The sequence below is a fragment of the Pagrus pagrus genome (assembly GCF_965226575.1).
Source record: "Pagrus pagrus genome assembly, chromosome: 11".
In the NCBI taxonomy this organism is placed as follows: domain Eukaryota; kingdom Metazoa; phylum Chordata; class Actinopteri; order Spariformes; family Sparidae; genus Pagrus; species Pagrus pagrus.
In genome coordinates this window covers 17,416,655-17,435,110 of record NC_140195.1, presented here as the reverse complement: position 1 = coordinate 17,435,110, position 18,456 = coordinate 17,416,655, and the positions used below count along the sequence as shown (strand labels likewise).

At 40.2% G+C, this 18,456-nt stretch overlaps 2 protein-coding genes across 2 annotated transcripts; both read left to right on the top strand.

Moving 5' to 3' along the window:
* Positions 1 to 3,112: 3,112 nt before the first annotated feature.
* LOC311265027 (protein FAM107B) lies at positions 3,113 to 7,124 on the top strand. Its single transcript, XM_084366308.1, has 5 exons — positions 3,113 to 3,143; positions 5,042 to 5,069; positions 5,541 to 5,691; positions 5,778 to 5,922; positions 6,342 to 7,124. Exons 1-5 carry the CDS (start codon positions 3,120 to 3,122, stop codon positions 6,441 to 6,443), a joined length of 450 nt encoding a protein of 149 aa, XP_084222434.1. The 5' UTR covers positions 3,113 to 3,119; the 3' UTR covers positions 6,444 to 7,124.
* Positions 7,125 to 8,917: 1,793 nt separating this feature from the next.
* inavaa (innate immunity activator a) lies at positions 8,918 to 18,354 on the top strand. The gene is made up of 10 exons (XM_084366115.1): positions 8,918 to 8,986; positions 13,500 to 13,596; positions 14,775 to 14,908; positions 15,061 to 15,183; positions 15,278 to 15,512; positions 15,596 to 15,649; positions 15,761 to 15,986; positions 16,374 to 16,523; positions 16,614 to 17,301; positions 17,628 to 18,354. The coding sequence occupies exons 2-10, from the start codon at positions 13,533 to 13,535 to the stop codon at positions 17,718 to 17,720; spliced, it is 1,767 nt and encodes a 588-aa protein (XP_084222241.1). The 5' UTR covers positions 8,918 to 8,986; positions 13,500 to 13,532; the 3' UTR covers positions 17,721 to 18,354.
* The last annotated feature ends 102 nt before the right edge of the window (positions 18,355 to 18,456 follow it).

Genomic DNA, 18,456 nt, shown 5'->3' with positions numbered 1-18,456 from the left:
ATCCAGCTACAGTATAAATACAATTTATTCTTTTTCTGGAACAATTGGTTTTATTAAGAGGATTTTTTTACATAAATAAAAAGAAATGAACTGATTCAAACAACCTCAGACAACATTGCCTAAGAACTATTTGAATAAAGCACAACAATGTAATGTTATAAACAATATTTTATTTATTACTTTCTTATATTAAAAGTGCCTGGTGATAGTACTGGTCCTAGTGAGATAGGTTATGTGTACAGCATGTTGGGCAATGTGTTGCCAGTTTATCAGGTACACCTCACATGAGTCTATACATTATGTTCCCTTTTATTGGGGAAAAAAGAGTTAGAGTGGGATGACTAAGGTTCTGTGTAGGAAAGTCTGCCGCTGGGTAAATTAGTTTTGTTACATTCCAAGTTTAAATTCAGTTATTAAAAGATGTATGGGTCATAATGACCATGCAAGTCCTTCCTAAAGATTTTCACATGAAGGAGATGTGGGACAATATCTACAGTTCTTGTTATATGCAAATCTGCACTTTAAGGTTTAGCTGAAGCTAATGAGGCCTCAGTAACCAAAGTCACATAGGGATCTTGTTCAGCTTTGTTTAGTGCATGCAAATATCCTCCTTGTTTCCACAGTGCTCTCTTTTTGGGCTGCAGCAAAAGGATAGTAATACAAAGAGGGAATTTGAAATGCACAGTGAATTTGTTTGACTTAGGACTGAAGCATCTTCGTTATGGCTGAACTTAATGCACTTTTACACAAAATCATTCCAGCTATTGTCCTCCATCTCTGATGCCTACATTAAAAAAAAAAACGCTTAAGGGATATCACTTTAAAACCATCGAAACGAGGTAAAATTACAGCACCTACCCAATAATATTTAGGGGTATGTGTTGTTTTAAAAACAGACATGCCAACATGTGAACCTAACCTTTGAAACAACGAGCTTGCAACTTTTTGTACAATGAATACTTGAATCTAATGTCTGTGATACTTTAATGATAACGAGCTTGTTTTCAAACCGCTGCCATCAAAGAAGACCCTTTGGAGAGCAAACAGAAACAAGATCAGTTGGATCGAAAACACAGAGTTTAACCACCGCACTGTAGGCCTGTGGTAGAATGATTGACGCACTTTTCTTACGATAAATAATCTTAGTCGACAGCATTTTAGCTCTGAAACCACTTTAAAAGCGTAAACTCAGTTACTTGGAAAGCCTTTAGACAACTCAAGCGAAATAGAAACATTAAGACGACATGTTGTGTCTCGTGAGGGGCGAGCGTTTCTAAACGGTCGCAAAGTTTAAAAAGCTCCGTCCAGGCCTTCTGCTTGCTTTTCGGTTGTGGTTAGATCAGAATCGCCTCTATACTCATTGTCCATTGTGAGGCTTGAGATGAACCCAAACCCACCAGAACTAGTATATCTGATCAATTCATCACCTCTGACCACAACTTAAAGCGTGGAGGCCCTGGAGGTTAAAATCATCCGCACATTGCCACTGAGGCTCGCGAGCGGGTTTCCTATCATCTCCGGTGAGAGCAGAGCCGAACTCAGACCAGATCAAATAAGATCAGTGTGTAGGTTTTTATAGAGAAACGCACTCACACACGCAGACACAACACTTCCACTCTCACAAGCAGTCTCACAAGCAGTCTCCAAACACTCACACACACGCTCACCATTCACACAAGCCTTTCAAACTATGAAGAACAAAGTACTTCCGGGTCGCTTATATAGCGAGGAGCCGCATGGAATCATGGGACATTGGAAGCAGAAATTAGTTGTACAGTGACCTCATGTGGCCATTGACGGAATAGACCTTCCCTTCTTTCTCTTTTACTAGATAATTGTTGAATTAAATTCAGACTTTTGATGAATATATATATATATATTAATACAAAAGTAGGCCTTCATGACGTAATATAACTGAAGGAATAACGATATTAATTAATTTGCCTGCACAGTTCATGCCAAAGATGGATTTCACATAATGTTTTTAATGAAAGAAAACAGACAAATAAACAAGGCATGACTGCATTGTAAAAGACTGGAAAATACTTAATTACTGGTCTCAGTACCTTAGCCCTAATAATATACATATATATGTCTGTTTCCCTAGAACTGATTCAAGAAAAACAGAACAGATTCAAAATTCACTTCAGTGATAAATAAATTAAAAAATACATAAATAAATATACATTTATAATCATCAATTTGATTAATGTAGAACTTAGAACTTAGAACTAAACCAGTGATGTTTTTGTGTAAAAGGCAAATAAACCACACACATTATTTTAAAAAATACTGTAGAAGTTTGAAGTTTTCAATACAGTTTTTAATGTGTTTATATCGTTAAAGGCCTGACCAGTGAAAGTAGCTGGAAATTTGCTTCAGCTGGACACACTTTGCCTCGCTGCATTCTGTATTACTAAATTAAATAATTATACAAATAAAGAAAGCATACAAATACATACACAAAGCTTGTTCTACATCATTTTAAGCTGTAGTGATACAAACACACAGTGCAGCTCAGAAACCATATAGAGAAACCAAGGCTGTCTATTGCAAAGTCAGAGTGACCTGAGAGAAACACAGTTTGATAAAACTGTGCACAGTTTAATCTAATTCCACCTCTGTGTAAACAACTACTTAATGAGTTCAAATGTGGAGAAGCAGAATACCATATCCTGCAATTATTTGTTATACTTGATCTGTATGTCTCAAAGCACTAAGAACCAATGAACACTGAGTAAAAGTGTGTTGGTTTGCCTGAAAGCTTTTGTCGTTTCTGTTAGTATTACAGTAATAGAGGAGTTGATTGGTACTAGTGCCGTGCCAGGTTGGTTTTAAGCCGCATTTGCGTCGACGGTAATTAACTTATCTAGCCTCCTGTGCCCTGTGGGGGTTGTGAGGTAATCTTGAATGGCTTAATAAGATTTCAGTGTCTACTACCACTATTGACTGCTGCTAGGTGGCACTGCGTAGAGTCTTAGGATCCGTCATCAGAAGCAATATGGTGAACCTGGAAGCAGCAAAGAAAGAGTGCATAGACCGATTATGTGAGGAGGTGTGATTCTTTTCAACAATGGACTAAAACAGGAAGACTGTTACTGGACCAAAACCATCAGGCCATGGAGGGGTCAACTGCAAGAAAAGTGAGTTATTTTCTTAAATGTTTACTCCTGTCTGGTGAGTGAGAGGTCAACTACTGGTCTGGAGGCCATCTGTCAGAGGGTTAGTTGACTTGAGTCAGGCTGTCAGTAGCCTCAGTGAGTTTACAGTCAGGTTTATTTAGTTTATTTTGAATTCTATCCGTCCAATAAGCTTTATACCCCTCTTCATATTATGTAGATCATTGAAAACAATCACACACTGTTGTTGCAGATCAGGATGATCAAGATTATTGAATCAGATGCCAAGCAACGTCACGAAACTGCTTTAGTTACTGAGCAGTGTGTGTAGTCAACCATGGTTGTTATCCATATTGGAAGCTATCAAACAGAAGATACATTGAGTGTGTTTATTTATACTCATGAGAGTCTTGTTGCTATTTATTTTCACAGATATGCTCCATTAATTCTCAAATTATTCAGCAGTTACTGAAGTACTGAAACAAGATCCATGTCTAATTACTGTAGAAGTGATATACAAAACAGTTACAGTAGGCACATATGTAGTGCAGATATAAACATGTGACTCATCACCATCATTTGAAAAACAAGTAATTGTTTAAATTTTATTTCATATAAAAATATTCATAATTAATATTCTTTTTATTAATGAATTAATAGACTAATCGTTGCAGCTCTAGTTCTCAGGTGTGGAAGTTAACTAAGTACATTTAGGCAAGTACTGTACTGAAAGGTGCACTATGCCTTTTGGGGGCAGAAATCTTAATGAGAAAAGAAAAATCTTCATTTATTGATTTTCTCGACTGAATAAACTGAACTAAGAAACTGTCATCAAATTCATCAAACAATTTAAAACTGTTTTACTTTGTTTATATTTGCAGGACCCTTCTAAGTAGCCATATTTCTAGCTTCAAACAGCGTTCTGGGGACCTTATTTCCTCTACGGACAGCTTGTTTATTCAGTTATTGCAAAATATCTAATCAATATTTTTTAATTTTGTTTAATTTGAACTTTTTTGATATTATACATGTTATTTTTCTGAATTTGAATTACTTTTACAAACCCACATAGTAGACCTTTACGTACAATTATGAAGTATTTTACTTTAGTACTTCCATTTTCTACTTGTGATAATATACTTCAGTGTTCTAGAGAGAAGCAGGAGTTAAGAGGTCAGAAGTGGTGATTCTGCCCTGCAGGCTCTGACTGTAACAATCAATTATCTCTCAGTTCAGCCTCTCTGTAGGCGTCCGGGGAGGGACAGGATTTGGAGGCTTATGTTAGTGACAGGAACAGTAAAAGGCACAACCCCAAATACACTTCTGAGCTCTCGTCATCTCAGGAGGAGAGCGCAGGGATCTTATGTTCAGCTGTAGGGCACTTTAGATACAAAATATGCTGCTATCAGCTCGCTTGACTTCAGCATCTGCCATCTGTTACTTGCTCAATACGATCATTCCCTCCTGGTTATCTGGTTTCACTGGGAGTGGCAGAGGTATCTGTTGCATTGTGTTAAAGTAGGATGTCATGCTGATGTCAAGTTTTCACCCCGTGTTGTTGTGTTATGAGCAGATATTTACATAATTTGCTTGTTTAATTGCTGTTAGAACTTTTGTCATGTTTTCCCAAAGACTCTCACCGTCTACATCAACAGGCAGGCATACGTAACGTCCCCTTCGTGCTCCAAGTAAACAATGCTCACCTGCTTAAGCAGCACAGCGGGCACTGTCCCCTTCAGCTCCTACACAGTCTAATTATACCCTCCTTCAATCAGGTGGAGATCAAAATAAAGAAGTTGTTTTGATAAACAAGATTTGGCACATCAGTGTTAACTGGTTTGTCTCTGCTTATAATCTATTTGTCAAACTACTAACAGGGTGTCTCTTTTCTTTTTTCTTCTTTCAAACATTTCAAATGACAGAAAACAGGATATGGACATCACAAAAAAGGTATTTAAGTTGATGAAACTAGATTAGAATATCTTATTGATTGTAAAGAATCACTCAAGTGTTACTAATTCAATATTTCTTTATCTAATTGATCAATTAAGTCAATCAGTCAATCGTTGATCTTTTAATCAAATATTAGATTGCTTAATCTATTTGATCATAGGCCAATCAATCTATTTGAATAATTGATTGATTGATCTTGATTGACTGGTTCCATGACATCTCAATAAAAGCCAATGAACAACAAAGAGTTGTTTTTAATATATTTTCAAATTCTGATTCAAATTCCCTTAAAATTCACAATAGTAAAATGATCTAATTATCTTGTGACTGATATTACACCTTAACAACATATAAAACAGAGACTTTAGTTCAGTGTCTTTTCCATTAATCTGTTAAAAGATTGGATCTTTGAATTGATCAGATCTGAGGAGTTACAGATGGTGATATGAGTTGTTTCGTGATCCTCAGAAACCTCTGTTGGCCACCCAACCCTGTCCCGTCAATCCACAGCAGACTTCAGTGGTGACGAGATCACTCAGCCCAGGAGACTGAACGGTTCCTCGGTGGAGACGCCGACTTACCAGAACCTGCACCGGGAGCTGCTGCTCAGCCATAAACGGTACAGCAGGTCACACACTGACATTTGAATCAGACTAGGGCAGAGTGGACTGTGTGTTGTGAGTGTGGCTGTGACTGACCACGCAGGGGCCTGCTGCTGGAGGAGAAGCCAGAGCTGACGCGAGTGTTGGAGCAGCGCAGACTGGAGCTGCACAAGGAGGAGGAGATGGCACGACGTGGGCCCTCAGATCTGGAGACGGAGCTTCGCAAGAGGCAGCAGAAGCTGGAAGAGGTCAGAGAAACATAAAGTAACGAAGTAACTGTCATCTTAGAGACAATTTACAAAGATATTGTTAAATTTTTAAAAAACGAAAAACACACAGCCGTTGTTGTTAGTGTTAGCACAAGTCTCTGTGGATTAAGGTATTAATACCATTATTTCTTTATTTTTTATTATTAATCTGCTGATTATTTTCATGATTAATCATTTTTGCTTCAAAAATACTGAAATAATGAATTGATTATTCTTAAGTACTTTCCAGATGGAAATATTATGCTAAATACTTCACTACATTTATTGATCAGATATAGACACTGACCATAAACCGTTAAAAACTGTCAAAAACATTTTCCAAACTTTCCAGACTTTGTACAAAACCCTGATAATATAATATTATATACGTACACTGACTTGTCCATTTGTTTTTCCAGTATGAGCAGGAGGAGATCCGACAGCGAGAGAATCAGCAGAAGATCCCAGAGTTTGTCCGTGTGAAGGACAACCTGAGGCGAACACAGGTGTCTGAGCAGTGAGGCCCCGAGGCTCCCATCAGCCCCTGCAGCATCTCACCATAGTGGCCCAATCTTTATGTTAACTGTCTGCTGAGCTACATATAAACAAATATCACAGAATCAGGAAACACATAATTAACCCTAACCCTTAGAAATGTCGTCTTAAACTTTGTCACAGCTCTGGTTCTGATGAGGAAGATAAAGTGCTTAATTTGTATTAATAAGGACTGAGAGGGTGGATATTTTTTATGTTTTTTATTGTCATTATTCTTTTTTTTCCTTTTTTTTCATAATTACTCCTCATGCTTCTTCCTCAGTTAAAGGAGACTGTGTTATTGTTTGTTTGTTGGAAGGGCCACATTGTCTAAATCTCTACTTTCTATAAGACCATGATGCGATTCTTAACTAAGATATTTCTCAACAAAACTGTTTTGTATCTATAGAAATAGCCCCCGTGTTACACATTTGTTTGTTTGTTTATCCGTCACTGTCATGACTTTTGATTTTTAGTGAGTCAGTGTGCTGTGGAAATAAAGGCGTTATGGTTTGCAGAGATGTGTTGTGTTGTTGGACACGATTCAAAAGCACTGGGGATTGATTTGCATGCTGCTCTGCTCCCCGAGGACTCTCGTGGTTCATTCAAATGGATATGGGGGACTTTGTTTAATTAGCTGATCTTTTCATTCCATCACGGGATGAGAGGAGAAAGCACAGGCCATCTGGAGGAGGCTTTTCAGGATGTAAAGGCTAGGAATACCCAAGGGCCTGGTTAAAGCACTGGAGACATTTGGGAGAGTCAGGGAAGCCACCGGCTGTAGACAAACAAAAGTAGCCTGTTTGTTATTTCAGAAGTATATTTAGATCATTTCAGCATCACGTCTTATACACATAGTGCTACAAAGAAACAGTGGTAAAAGAAGTAGCTCTAGATTTTTTTACTTAAGTAAGTATAACCAGCAAATCGTACTTTAATTATCAATCAGTCAGTGTAACAACTCCTTAATTAAGACTTTTACATTCACATGTGAGCAAGATTTGATGTTGTTGCTGGTCAAGGTGGTGCTTATTCAAACTTCTTGATACACTGTTGGGTAGTTTACTGTGTAACTGCATATAACATTTTCAGTGCTCAAAAAAGATCTTTGAAATCTTAATCTGCCAAGTAGCTTGTTAAAAATGGCTGTCAAGTAAATGGAGTAAAAGTATATTTCTCTCTGAATTCCAAAGCACAGTGGTGAAAAGTAATTAAGTACATTTACTCAAGTGCTGTATTTAAATACAATTTTGATGTACTTGAGTATTTCCATTTCCTGTTATTTTATACTTCTACAATTTAGAGGCAAATATTATACTTCATAACAAACAGCTGCAGTTTTAAGGTGCAATGTAAAAAATTACAACCTGTCGAATTCAAACAAAAAAAAAAAACAACAACAACAAAATGGAGGGCAGCATATCTCCAGAGTACCCGCTTATTGCTGCTAAGGGGAGCTACCATTAGCTAGTTAGTTTGGTTAGCTTGGTTAGCCATGCAGCTAGCAGTCCGGATTGTGAGATGGGGGCAGGGGGTGCGTGTTAGTGTTTACAATGCTAACACAGGAGCTTTGGACCTGGACAGGCCAGGGCTAGGTGGTTAGCATGCTAGCCTCAGTAGATATCCCTTCAACATAAAACATCAATGTCTTAACACCAAAACTGTTATTTCTTTACTTTCTGTTGATAATTGTTTAATATTTTCAACTAAAGTAAAATAATACATAATGTACCTCTAGGTAAAAGACTTGATTAGCCATATATATATATATATATATATATATATATATATATATATGAGCAAATGTACATATTATTAAACTACACATGATACAAGAATAGAGTATAAAGGGAATAAAGAAATTAAACACCACAAAATAATATATTCTAGATAAAATAGTGCAGTTGTGATAAATCTTATTCGTGTGTATGCTCCAACTACAACATCTGTCTGTAGGCCATATAATTATGTTTTATGTATTCTGGGGTGGCTCATCATCATGGCGGAAGGCAGACCTGAGTGTGTTCTTGTGCTCACCACCACTTTATTTTACCTTACTTTACTCACCAGCTGTCCTGGGCTTTACCAAAACTAGTGTCTCTCCCTCGGGCCATTCTCCTTTTGTGCGTCTTCTCAAATTAAAAGCCCCCTCAGTGAGTCGCGTGCTGTGTCAATACGTAGAGCGTGTCTGGAAAGTCAGCAGCGTCGGGCCAAACCATTCGGAACGAGTCAGGGGGGATCTCCGGCACACAAAAAAATATTTCCCTGTGAAAACGCTTACTTTAGCAAAAACCTATTTCTATTCAGATATAATAAGACAAGCACTAGTTTGAGGTAAACATAACAAGGAATTGATAAGTAAAGAAATACTTAAGCACAAAGCAATTCATCTTCTCCCCCTTCATGGAGAGAGTGGAGTTGACTGAAACAGATGTCCCAAGCGTTACTTTCACATCTGACCAGAGAAAGTCTGAACAACTCCTGCTGGTGCAGGGAGGATGCTGTAGAGGAGCACAAATAACACTATAACGTGAGTACGCAATATTTTCCGTAGATTAACAACATAATATAAATGGAAAACATGAGATATGGACGGAGCGGCAGTGTTGGTATACCTAGTATTTAGCTAGGGTGAAGTGTGAGGCGAGAGATGCTGTTTTAAGTCGGTTAACTTAACCAGCTAGCTTGAATTAATTTGATATCTGGGCTGTAAATAACCCTTAAAATAGAAATACTTCCAAAGAACACGTCATTGTAATAAGTAACAAGTACATTCACTAACTATTTGTAATTTATATTTTTTCTGTTACTTCTATGCCAATTCAATTCAGAGGAAAATATTATACTTTTTTCTTAACTGCATTTATTTGACAGCTTTAGCCATATGTAAAACAAAGAAAATATTTTTGCATTGGCTTTTGATACTTAAGTACATTTTGTTGATAATACAACTGTATCTTTGCCTATGTAATTATTTTCATGGTGTGGTATTGCGATTTGTACTTTAGTTTAGTAAATTAAGTAGTAGATTTCGTAAAGTCTGACTCCTTCCACCATTGCTCTTCTTCCAAAAGTGTTGGATAAAATAATGTAAAATAAAGAAAGAGTTATTCATCTATCAGACTAAGCAGTTATGAGTAATGAATACAAATTAGATGTGTGGGAACACTGTGTTGAGTCTGTGCAGTTCAATCACCTCCTCTACTTCATGAACAGGTTGCTTTCACAGACAAACTCCACTTTGGGGCTTATGTGGGGCACCCACCGTGCTGGTCGGTGGTAGTTGTTTGTGCCTGCGGCAGCAGAGCAAACAATCACCTACAGTCCACATGTTGACAGACATGCAGTGCTGCTGTGGTGCTAAACACAACACCTCTATGTTGTTATGCCCCTGGAGTCCCCCCGGCTCTTTTGTGAACGGTGGGCACTTGTGGGTGAAAACCTGTAACCACATCCTGTCCGAGATGACCATCAGTGTTCATTCATAGGCCTCAGAAATGATGACTCAGAGGGACAAGGTGTCATGATCCCCAGGCAGCCCATCAGCCTCTGCAGAACAATGGAGCATCTCTTCTTGCCCTCTGTGTTTACGCTGTGACAGGGCTGCTGTGTCTGGCCAGCATATGGCCTGCAGTGACTGAGAGCAGGCTGATTATTACCCCTGTATTGTCTCTGCTAGAAAAAAGACCCCTGCACTACTTCACAGTGTTGATCTGACAAAGGAAAGAGGCTGACAGAGTTTAAGTCTTTGATACAGACTGTTATCACAGCCTCTTTCTGCCCGTGGAGTTTCCACACTCAGCACTGCTTCAAGACAAAGATCTGACTCCAGTGACGCGCTCTGTAACACAACACTTCATTTTTTTTCTCCTGCCGCTCCCCCACATTGATGCACTTTTCTTCCAGCAGCCCACATTGTGTACAGTGTGGGTCCGTTTTGCTGAATGGATTTTGGCTTTTCATCAGACTCTGAAATAAGGCATGCTGTAAAGTCGTTTGGTTTCTTCCATAGTATCAGCATTCAGTGGAGAATCTTAATTACAGGGTTCGAACAGGCCTCGGTCTGGTTCCAGGCATCCCTCACTGTTTCCTCGGCGAGGCTGGTCCTCATCGGTAATTCCAGGGCCGACCACAGTGGTAATGAGCACGGCGGTGGTGGCGGCATTCCAGGAGATCGCAGCTCCAAGGGCTCATGGGAAAGGGTGGTGGGGGAAGTCTGGGAGACAGTGAATCCACATCATGATCTCTTGCCATAAACACCCACTTCCGTAGATGTTACGCTGTCATGGTCTGGTGAGCAGTGAGGATGGGCGGGATGGTCATCTCCCATCCCTGACACGTTCCTAGATAGTCGTCCTTAACGTTGATCACACACATGCTGCAATTAAGATGTTATGACTGCATCAATCAAGTCTGCTGGGTGGAGACTGCTATCAGCAGCTGCAGGAAATGGACTGCTATTCCTGTTAAACACGATCAAGAAAAGTATCCTGGCTCCGTCTCACAGTATACTTTCAACACTCCCACGACTCCAGGTTTTTATGAAAGCTATGACAAATGGCATCAGTGTCTTGGCAATAAGCTGCAGCGTCTAGCGAGATCTGCTGTTCTACCCAAACTCACCCACCCACCCACTCACTCAGCCTAGACCTCCGACCACAGACTCTTGTGAAAGTCTTCAGAGAGTTATGGGGTGTAAGTGGGTAAATCCCACATTACCCTGCCTGTCTCTGATTACCAGGCTGGATTCCTGTTGACGTCTTTTAGATTGCTGCGTCTGAGAGTACAGCGGGGCCCCGACCTTGCACATTTAAAAACTCAGCACTGAGCTCAGCCTTGTCTCAATATTGGCCCAATGACGCTGCTCAGGCCCCGAAGCGAGTCGTCAGCAGATATTGCACCCACAGTAGATTATTGAGGCCGGTTGGTGGATACAGGGCCTTTGTTGCAGTGTTGTTTTACTGACTCAAGCTGCCTGTGCCTCATTGTGCTACCGGCTGCCCGTAGCTGCATCAGTTCACATGAGTTGCTGTGGTGAATGGGTCAGGCCTGTGGGATACACAATAATATCCTGTTAGAGGAGCTCGGGCTCTGTGTCTTCCTGGTCCCTGCAGGAAAAGGCCTGATACCAATCTCCAAACACAGAGAATGAGACAAGAGTTGAGGATTATACACAGCAGATTTAGCAATACATTCACTCATGTGGTGTCTGTTTTCATATCACTTTTATTCCTGATGAATAACACATCATTCAGTGTTTTCCTAGGTTTGTGGAAAACAGAACCGGTTTGGGGCTCCTCCTGCAAGAAAATGTTACCTTTTTTAATTAAAAAATCGCTAATGTACAGTCTTATATTGGTTTCCTGATTTATTTGAATTGCCTAAACCTTTCACCATGGCTTGCACATTATATGCCCCACAAAACAAATTAAATCGGAGGTGTGTAAATGCTACAGATTATAAAAAAAGGACAGGGAGATAAGGTTACTACCATTTATTTATCCTCTATTTGTGCAGACTTTATGATTACTTTTTAAGATTGTTTTTCACTAAAAAAGACGTGTTTCCTGACAAAATGTAGGTTTAAAGGGATCCCAGATTGTTTGAGTACAATTTTATTTTTTATTTTAAGTTTTAAGAATATTTTTATGATTCGGTTTAATATGGCGAATCACAGTTATGCTGGATGACGAGATAATCATGACATGAAATCTTCATATTGTCTCATGCCTGTTTTCACATCATTTTGGACCATCATTACGACCATATCTGTATACAAGAAGTTAGCAATAAGCTAGGGTTGATAATAAATAGACAACACCTTAAAAGCTTTGAGACAAAACCCGCCAAAGAAGTCCACTGGGGACCAACTACAACCATTAAATCTGGGAAACTAACTTCAGTTAATTTTCATGCTCATTGATTTTAGATTAATTCAGCTTAGACAGTCCTGCATCTAAGCCTTGTAATGGTAAAACAAACCTTGACATCATTTACTTCTCATTTCAGCTTTGTTTACATGATATTAACACATAGACTGCTCTAGGAGTCGTCAGGTTTATACACATCATTTTATGAATGTGTGGCTTTGAAGCGAGGCTGGCTTATGATGTCCTTTAATCATGTTGGAGCCTGTAATGCTGTTTCTTGTGATCTGAAGCCATTTTTAGGGGAAAGGTTGAGGTGGTGACTGACATGTGAGATCCATAATAAACTGATTAACCCAAAAAGTACCCTCTGTCTAGTCCTGAGATGATTTCACAAAAACAGTGCAGTCAGACCTCCTGGCCAGGTTTTAAAAGCCTTGACTTATCTCTAAATGTTATCTCCAATTTGTTGTTGTCATTGTTTTCCTCTTCTTGCCTGTCGTTCCTCTCCCATTCTCGTTTTTTGTTTATTGTCAGTCAGACGTTTGGTGGAGAGCAACAATGGAGCAGAGCAGGGCCATAAACACGCATTGTGCTCGCCTGTTTGTGAAAGTGCGTTAGTGAAATGGGCAGCATTGCACAGGAGTGATCTGATGCTGCGTGGACAAGCCCAGCATTGAGACATTCTTCCACTTCAAAGCCCCTAGAGGGTTTTCTGGACACTGGTTGAATAGGAGCTGAGGGAGGGGTGCGCAGGGGGAACAGGTGCAGTCCATGAGTGGGGTAATTCCTGCTGCCATCTGCTTTCTTTTTCGGGGTCTGGGCTCTTTAAACGCCCTCTGACACGCCTCATGGCGACACGCTCCCCTAGCCAGCCGCACCGTGCCCCGTCACCATGGCACCACGATTTGGATTAACCCCCGCACATGTGCCGAGTCAACCGTGGGGGTCTGCCTCTTTTGTGAGTGAGCATGGGAGGGAGGAGGAGGGGGAGGAGGAGGAGATGGAGAGCTGCATGGATAAGTGTGTGAAAGGACACTCGCCAGTCATTCACTTTTGTTAAGTAAAGCAGCAGGAGCAGCATGAATGAAGCCCTGTGGGAGGAAAACAGCAGGAGAATGTCTATTCTTATAAGTGCTCAATTTAATTTTTACTAATATCTGCTTATTTCAACAGGTATTTCTAAAAACTCCAGAGCATATCGTGAAGATGACGGCCATCGAGAGCAAAGAGGAGATCAGTGACACTGACAGTGGGATTATCTTGCACTCTGGTGAGAAATCATCGTGACAAAATGCTAAAATACAGCATATGATTTCCAAAAGACATATATCTTAGGAAAACATGATCAGTACAAAACATAACAATATTACTGATGTGAAGAAAGCAAGCAAAAGAAAAAGTTGCATCTCACATGGTCACCTTTAACATTCATAAACAAAAAACAAATAGCAATACATCTGTTTGCAGATGCAAAAGCAGATGTTAATTTTCATTATTTTATTATCCAAAAGGGAATTTGATTCACAGTGTCAACACAAAAAACAATATGCACAATTAAAACACACAGACATAGTCCAGAAATTACAGACACTTAGTGTTGGTGTCAGCCCACATTATGTCACACCATGCAGGCAGGAGAAAAAACAATACAACAGCTTCAGTACTAACAAGAACAAATGTGAGCAAAAGTTTCATTGTCGTTTCATCTGTTGATTATTATCGTGGTTTAGTCTATTAAAAGTCAGAAAAGGGTGAAAATTATTTCGGAAAAGACCAAGATGACATCCTCAAATGTCTTGTTTTGTCCACAGCCCAAAGATATTCAGTTAACTGTCAAAGGGAGTCAAGGAGTAAAAAAACAGAAAATATTCACATTTAAGTAGCAGGAATTAGAAAATTTGGACTTTTTCAAACCGATTAATCAACTAATTGTTGCAGCTCAACATGAGTACAGAAGAAAGAATTGAACTGTACACAATACTTTAAAGCACCAGCAGTTGTGCTGAAAATGATGTGTTGTAGTAAGCCTAATCAATACATATCGATTCTGACGTATCGAAACACCAGTACCAGCTGTACTCCCTCTTCTCTCCAACAGCTAGTTGACACACATGACTTTTAAAGGCCTGATCTAAAGAGAAATTAATGAATATTTCTAAAAAAAAGTGTGATATTTAATGTTTCCTACAGTCTGATGCTTTTAATAACCAAGAAAAGAAAAGTTGTATCTCATTGTCATGTTATATTTATCTTTTCATACAATTCTTATGTTATTCCCTCAGTGTTTTCCCTGTGGTATTTAAAGTGGTATAGAATATTGATATTTTGACAATACTATAAGACAGCACATCATATACAGTAGAAATAGCGAATAGTATATTTATTTCTATTGCTGAGACAGTTGCTGATGAGGATAGCCTGATCTGATCCCATGTGTGTTCACTGCAGGTCCAGACAGCCCCACGTCCCCGGTGAAGGACCTGACCACCCACACCAGAGCCCTGAAGTTGAAGCACCAGTCTCTGGAGGAGCGACTGGAGCTCTGCCTGCTGGAGCTCAGAAAGCTCTGCATCAGGGAGGCAGTAAGTAACTCCAACATGATGTACACACTACCAAGACATTAATTTGTGCTTTGAGTAGTTAAAACAAAGTCTGTAATAGTTTTAAATGAGAAGTTATAATTGCATTTGGTTCGCCTATTTTTGTAATCAACACTTTTATTTTTAATTCAAAGGAGCTGACTGGTAAACTGCCCTCAGACTATCCTCTGATGCCCGATGAGAAGCCACCCCGAGTCAGAAGGAGAATTGGGGCTGCCTTCAAGCTGGACGAAGGTCTGATCCATATGAATGAACAGGTACGGGACGCCATCAATATGGAGTGTCTTGAGAAAAGATAGCTAAAGAGACTATTATTCATCAGCTAAAACTAAGAATTTGACTTCATTGTAGGATCCAGAGTTGCAGGCACTGGAAACTGAATTGGCTCTTCAGCGGCAGATTTATGAGGCGGCCCGCAAACTCTCCCTGGAGGGCCACCTCAGTAAACCACAGAAGAAGAGCCGGCTGCAGCAGTGCAAGAGGGAGGAGAAGAAAGTGAAGGATCTGCAGGTCGCCGTGGTCCAGCACAGGATCAAGAGCGAGTGCAACTCACCATGCATCAGCATCTCAAAGAGACAAAACAAAGGTGAGATACACCACTGCCCTCTTCAGGACAAACTGTGCATTGCACTCATGAACACACACTGAATGTTCTTTTTCTGTATACAGATCTGAACATGTCTGATGACAGCTCCCTGTCTGATGTGGTGGCCTTGGATGATGGTGAGTAGGGAATACAATTATACATATAAGCGTTGAAGATTATCATTACTTTTATCACAAAACAAAAGCATAATCTGACAGTCCTGCTTCATACTTGCTGTTTTTCCACAGATGTGGACTCTCCCAGCCCTCTCTCTCCTCCAGTGTTGGGCACCTCCTACTCAGACCCCCTCCAGCTGTCAGCCAAGACCCTGCAGTCATCCCCGCAGTCATCAAGCCAGCTCAGTGTGGAGTTCGAGCGCTCCCCCATCCAGAACTCTCCATGGAAAGAGTCCAGTCTGGATCAGCCTTATCAGAAGGCCACTAAACCTCAGTCTGCCTGCAGCAGCAGGTCCAGGTACGAATCTGGACCTTTTGAATACACTGCTTCACTGGGTTTCCTTCATATTTGTCAAGAAAATGTAATAAATTGATATTCACAAAGTACAGATTTCTTATGTAAGATATAAACTTTAAAAAAATCTAACAGGATAAGGAAGACCAAGAAGACAAAATGTTTCCAAATCACTCATTTACACAAACCACTTGCAGTAATTGCTTTCACTATACAGGCTACTTGTACAGTTTATCAGGTCTTCTGTACTGTTATTGTCAGGTATTAGATATGAATGAGTTGTCAGTTTACTCTGATTGAAAATGGGTTAAGGGAAAAATGTTGAGACCCACCACCATTGTAGATGTCTTGCATTTCTCACATCAGTCTTTCTGTTGTTTTCCTGTGCAGCAGTCCAGCAGGAACCCAAGTGTCTACAGAGAGCTGCAGGATTCCTATCTCTCAGTTTATCAAGAACTCAGCCCTGCGTCACAACCACTCCACCAGCGCTCCCTCCACCCCTGAGCTGCACGTGCGCCGACAGTACTCCCAGTCCTTCAGGTACACTGAGAAGTCAGATACATTAGTACACTAATTTGCAGAGAGCATAGCAACATGTCTGATATCATTTTACATTCAATTTCTCCTCAGACTTCCCAAAAGTAAGCCATCTGCTGACAAAGAGCGCCTCAGCTCTGAGAACAATCGAGGGCGAGCCAGGCTGCCCCAGCGGTGCTGCGCAGCTGACTTCCTGGTGCGTTCTCCAGAGTGCTCCCTGCTGCGCCCCTACCAGTCTAGCTCTGAGGACAGCAGCTCTGAGCACTCCTCCTCCTCCTCCTCCTACGTCAGCTCTCCTGGCAGGGATGGACCCACTGAGATCCCAAAGCTCTGCCCGCCGCCTTATGGATTCCACTTTGGAGCACAAAAGAAAGGGCTCTCCAGCATCTCCAGCTCACACAAGAACACCAGCCAGTCTCATTCCAGCCTCGGCTACGTCAGGGCAGAAGAAGGCCCCCTCACCCCTCAAGACCTGGACATGGGGAAGTGCTTTGTGTCCTCCCCGCCTGTGGCACGCAGCCCTCAGCAAAGACAGTGGCAGGAGGGAGCATTGTCGCCGATGAGAATCATAAAACCTCCTCCGCCTTACACCAGGCTGGTGCGAACGCCCTCACTGAAGGAGTATCCGAACCACGCCATCAGGCTGATGCCCCGGGAGATCGTGTCGGAGGAGCTGAAGTCCTGGCATCAGAGGAACCAGCTGCAGAAGTTACGGCCGAGCTGTGTGGATCAGCAGAGCGCTCTGAGCCCCACTTCACCTCATCTGCCTCCATTTAAACAGGTCGGTTCAATGATATAGCAGCAAAATAAGCCCACTCTACTTTTAATAGTCTGTTCTGTTAATCGTTTGATCTATAAAAACATCAGAAACCAATGGAAAAATGTCCCAGTGACGTCTTTAAATGTCTTATATAAAAAAATCAACACATTTTCACATTTTGGAAAGCAGAATTTTCTGTTTCGCTTGAAATTGCTTTAAAGCAATTGAGCGAATGTTAAAAAAAATGCAGATTAAAGTTCCTTTGATGGACCAATCAACTAATCTCCTCAATATATTTGTACTTGTAATGCATAAGGTGATCACTGATTTCCTGTCTGTTTTCACAGGGTTTGGGTAATGTGGTTCTCCAGAGAGCTGCGGACGGGACTCCGGTACAGTGGTTCATTCCTGAGGATGCTGAAATCGTGAGCCAGGTGTAGCTGAGACTTCTGCTGCTCTGCAGTGTGTTCAGTAGGATGTGTGTTCTTCCTTTTTATTTATCTCTGTATTTATTAAGGCTCTCTGTGAGATTATATGTTGACATGAAGACGTGGACCTATCGAGCACATTTCTCTCTCGTCTTTTAATTTAAACTTAACGTAAGGTGGCATGCCAGTTTTATTTATTTTAAATTGTTTTCTAAAAGATGTTTCTAAAATTTCTGAGGTGAATTAAGCCTCATACAATTTCATAAATGTGTCGAGTGGATCACGAAGTTTAAAACAAGCTTGTGGTTTAAATGATTTCCTTGTGGCTGGCACACATTTTGCACACAAACTTCACCTACAGTAGTTCTCAAATAAGTTTGCCCATTCCTAATATAATTTTTAATATTATACTCTATTTATGCATTCTTGAAAGTTTTCCCCTTGCAACATAGAGACTTATTACTAAAGTTTTGATACACCTTTGAAAATGTATTGCTCTTTTTAATATATATAGTTAAAATTTAACATCTGTCTGATGTGAAGTACGCTGAATCTTAACATTTACTATTAACTCTTGATAATTAATCACTGATGCCTTTAACGGTGGTTTGATGAATGTTTTCACTGCAGTATGGTGCTTTGTTACTAACCCAGTGATTGTATCAGTTTTGATATTTTTTGTATATTTATAATAAAAAAAATACAGTTAAAGTTAAGTTTGTGCCACTGTTGTCATTGAGGTATTGTC